The 5,000-nt window shown below is 40.3% G+C and overlaps 1 protein-coding gene across 3 annotated transcripts in view; it reads right to left on the reverse strand.

Annotated features, from left to right (window-relative positions):
• ebf3a (EBF transcription factor 3a) overlaps positions 1-5,000 on the reverse strand; it is a 51,463-nt gene that overhangs the window by 614 nt on the left and 45,849 nt on the right. For all 3 annotated transcript variants that reach the window (XM_063893999.1, XM_063894000.1, XM_063894001.1), the window contains 2 exons: positions 4,099-4,260; positions 1-653 (listed from right to left, as the gene is read on the reverse strand). The exon at positions 1-653 is cut by the window's left edge and continues 614 nt beyond it. In XM_063893999.1, coding sequence (XP_063750069.1) covers positions 622-653; positions 4,099-4,260 — 194 coding nt within the window. In that variant the 3' untranslated portion in view covers positions 1-621. The remainder of the gene's footprint in view (positions 654-4,098; positions 4,261-5,000) is intronic.

Below are 5,000 nucleotides of genomic sequence, written 5' to 3' on the forward strand. Positions count from 1 at the left end.
GAAGGAGGAGGAGCTAGAATAAAAAGACAACTCTGAACAAGAAGACAGACATTACCAGTAGCCTATCAGGATGCAGGATTCATTTCACAGAGTGAGCAGAACAGAACACAAGTAAGAAACAAAACACAGACAGGTTCGAGGCGGGGCTAAAGGGAGGAGGGGCGTGGTCAGGGAGTGGATCATTCTCATTGGTTATTCTTCTTTTAACGATGTTTCACTGTGCGCTCACAAGTCACATGCAGACATGAACACTGGGCTCTGATTGGCCGACAGCAGCTGAGGTTTCAGGAATTTAAATCCTGCAAACGTTTTCATTGGAGTGTCTTTATCGGCCAATCAGAATCAAGCTCAGCTTTGATGTCATCATCCAGAGATGGGAAAGTCTCTCACTGTTGAGTTCAATAATCAAACATCGTAGAGTCAAAATGATCGTACAATGCATCTTACATCTGGAAATTACGTTCGTGCTCCTTCACTGACTTGACAGTCAAACTCTTTTCATACAATCAGAGACAAAGTTTGATGGATGCTCTGTCCTGATTGGTGGGCTGCTGCCCACCTCCTCTGAGGTGATTGGTGGTCGTGACTGAAGGGGAGGAGTCAGAGCGACAGGAAGTGGTTTCACATGGGAGGAACGACGAGGCCAGACATGGCTGCAGAGACAGAGGTAAAAAGAGAGGGTTAGAGAGGACCAGAACAACTGCTTCCTGCTGACCTTCACAATAAAAGCCCAAAATACAAACAATGATAGCTAGAGGAAACTCAGATTCATTTTGACTGATGTTGAGTCTGAGGAAGGAGAAGAGATGTTCCTGTAACATACTGACAGAAGACAGAGTGTTCACTGAAAACACAAGCCCGTGGTGTGTGCGTGTGTGTGTGTGTGTGTGTGTGTGTGTGTGTGTGTGTGTGTGTGTGTGTGTTTACCTGCTGGAGAACTCCAGAGAGCAGCTGACAGTCTGAGAGCATCAGTATATCTAACATACTGGTGTAGACAACACACAGACATAGCAACACTATCGACTGAATGCAGATTATTTTTATTTTGAAGGAATTTATTTGATCTCTTTATTCTGTGAGTGTTTCTGTCGCTGCAGATACAACTATTAATAACATTTATACTGAGTTCATCCATCTGGTGCTGTGAGGGCTGCAAATGGATTGCAGGCACACACACACACACACACACACACACACACACACACACACACACACACACACACACACACACACACACACACACACACACACACACACACACACACACACACACACTGTATGGCCTTTCTGCCTTGGCAAAGGCGGAGAGCAACATGAATATTTAACACTCGACAAACCTCTCTGTCAGAAACACTGACATCACAATGACTGTGTGGTTGTGTGTGTGTGTGTCTGTGCATGTGTGTGTGTTTATAGGATGTATCTGTGGGTTGTAGTGAATAAAACATGGATTGGCCTGTCACTCTGCATGCTATACTAACAGTACTCAGGTTATCCACCCGAGTGTGTGTGTGTGTGTGTGTGTGTAGTATCAGTGAATGATTAAAACCTCTAAACACAAAGAGCTTCTTATTTCCTGTCCACACTTCAGTGGGATGATACAGATTATAGTGTCTGCAATAAATATTTTAAATAAAGCTTCAGATTGAATTATGCTCAGATGTGTGCGTCAGCTTCCTGTTGACACTTAAAGCTACACTGCATCACACTACACCAAACTACAGCTTAAACATAGCCCAAACTACAGCTTAAACATAGCCCAAACTACACCAAACTACAGCTTAAACATAGCCCAAACTACAGCTTAAACATAGCCCAAACTACACCAAACTACAGCTTAAACATAGCCCAAACTACAGCTTCAATAGAGCCCAAACTACAGCTTAAACATAGCCCAAACTACAGCTTCAATAGAGCCCAAACTACAGCTTAAACATAGCCCAAACTACACCAAACTACAGCTTAAACATAGCCCAAACTACAGCTTCAATAGAGCCCAAACTACAGCTTAAACATAGCCCAAACTACAGCTTCAATAGAGCCCAAACTACACCAAACTACAGCTTAAACATAGCCCAAACTACAGCTTAAACATAGCCCAAACTACACCAAACTACAGCTTAAACATAGCCCAAACTACAGCTTCAATACAGCCAAAACTACACCAAACTACAGCTTGAACATAGCCCAAACTACAGCTTCAATAGAGCCCAAACTACAGCTTCAATACAGCTTCAATACAGCCCAAACTACAGCTTCAATACAGCTTCAATACAGCCCAAACTACAGCTTCAATAGAGCCCAAACTACAGCTTCAATAGAGCCCAAACTACAGCTTCAATACAGCCCAAACTACAGCTTCAATACAGCCCAAACTACAGCTTCAATAGAGCCCAAACTACAGCTTCAATAGAGCCCAAACTACAGCTTCAATAGAGCCCAAACTACAGCTTCAATACAGCCCAAACTACAGCTTCAATACAGCCCAAACTACAACTTCAATAGAGCCCAAACTACAGCTTCAATACAGCCCAAACTACAGCTTCAATACAGCCCAAACTACAGCTTCAATACAGCCCAAACTAAAGCTTCAATACAGCCCAAACTACAGCTTCAATACAGCCCAAACTACAGCTTCAATAGAGCCCAAACTACAGCTTCAATACAGCCCAAACTACAGCTTCAATACAGCCCAAACTACAGCTTCAATACAGCCCAAACTACAGCTTCAATACAGCCCAAACTACAGCTTCAATACAGCCCAAACTACAGCTTCAATACAGCCCAAACTACAGCTTCAATACAGCCCAAACTACAGCTTCAATACAGCCCAAACTACAGCTTCAATACAGCCCAAACTACAGCTTCAATACAGCCCAAACTACAGCTTCAATACAGCCCAAACTACAGCTTCAATACAGCCCAAACTACAGCTTCAATACAGCCCAAACTACAGCTTCAATACAGCCCAAACTACAGCTTCAATAGAGCCCAAACTACAGCTTCAATAGAGCCCAAACTACAGCTTCAATACAGCCCAAACTACACAAAACATTTCAGTAGTTTATAAAATACAATAAAGAAATCATTTAACTCAAAAAACAAACTTATAAAAGATAAAACACCAGAAACTGATAACGCTGAAGCTGCTGTATATATACTGTATGTATGTATATATATACATACATACAGTATATATATATATATATATATACTGTATGTATATATACTGTATGTATATATATATATACATATATACATACTGTATATATATATATACTGCATGTATATATATATATACAGTATATATATACATGCAGTATATATATATATACAGTATGTATGTATATATACTGTATGTATGTATATACATACAGTATATATACATACAGTATATATATATATATATATATACTGTATGTATGTATATATACTGTATATATATATATACATGCAGTATATATATATATACTGTATGTATATATATACTGTATATATACATGCAGTATACATACAGTATATATACATACATACAGTATATATACATGCAGTATATATACTGTATGTATATATACTGCATATGTATACTGTATGTATATATACTGTATATATATACAGTATATATACAGTATATATACTGTATATATATACTGTATATATACATACAGTATATATACATGCAGTATATATACTGTATGTATATATACTGCATATGTATACTGTATGTATATATACTGTATATATATACATACAGTATATATATATATACATATACATATATATACATACAGTATATATACATGCAGTATATATACTGTATGTATATATACTGCATATGTATACTGTATGTATATATACTGTATATATATACATACAGTATATATATATACATATACATATATATACATACAGTATATATACTGCATGTATATATACAGTATATATACATACAGTATATATACTGTATGTATATATACTGCATATATATACTGTATGTATATATACAGTATATTTATAGATGTAATGATGGTGATGTTTTATTGGAAATATGATGATATGTAATAACATGTGATGATGTGTGAAGGGGGGGGGGGTCACCTTGCAGTCCGTTGTTGTTCCCAGTGCAGTTGGGGGGAGGGGAGGCTGACGGTCGGACCACCGGAGCAAAGGCGCTCTTCTGTTTGACCGCCGCCGAGAAGGAGAAGACCCCATGAGACGAGTTACAGTTAGAAACCGCCATGGTGGGGGAGGAGGGCACGACTGCAGAGACAGGAAACTGATCAGGGAACAGGACTACAGACAGGAAACCGATCAGGGATCAGGGCTACAGACAGGAAACCGATCAGGGATCAGGACTACAGACAGGAAACCGATCAGGGAACAGGACTACAGACAGAAAACCGATCAGGGAACAGGACTACAGACAGGAAACCGATCAGGGATCAGGGCTACAGACAGGAAACCGATCAGGGATCAGGACTACAGACAGGAAACCGATCAGGGAACAGGACTACAGACAGAAAACCGATCAGGGAACAGGACTACAGACAGAAAACCGATCAGGGAACAGGACTACAGACAGGAAACCGATCAGGGATCAGGGCTACAGACAGGAAACCGATCAGGGAACAGGACTACAGACAGAAAACCGATCAGGGAACAGGACTACAGACAGGAAACCGATCAGGGATCAGGGCTACAGACAGGAAACCGATCAGGGATCAGGACTACAGACAGGAAACCGATCAGGGAACAGGACTACAGACAGAAAACCGATCAGGGAACAGGACTACAGACAGAAAACCATCAGGGAACAGGACTACAGACAGGAAACCGATCAGGGAACAGGACTACAGACAGGAAACTGATCAGGGAACAGGACTACAGACAGGAAACCGATCAGGGAACAGGACTACAGACAGAAAACCATCAGGGAACAGGACTACAGACAGGAAACCGATCAGGGAACAGGACTACAGACAGGAAACTGATCAGGGAAC

Source organism: Eleginops maclovinus, chromosome 10 (genome assembly GCF_036324505.1).
Source record: "Eleginops maclovinus isolate JMC-PN-2008 ecotype Puerto Natales chromosome 10, JC_Emac_rtc_rv5, whole genome shotgun sequence".
NCBI classification, from domain to species: Eukaryota; Metazoa; Chordata; class Actinopteri; order Perciformes; family Eleginopidae; genus Eleginops; species Eleginops maclovinus.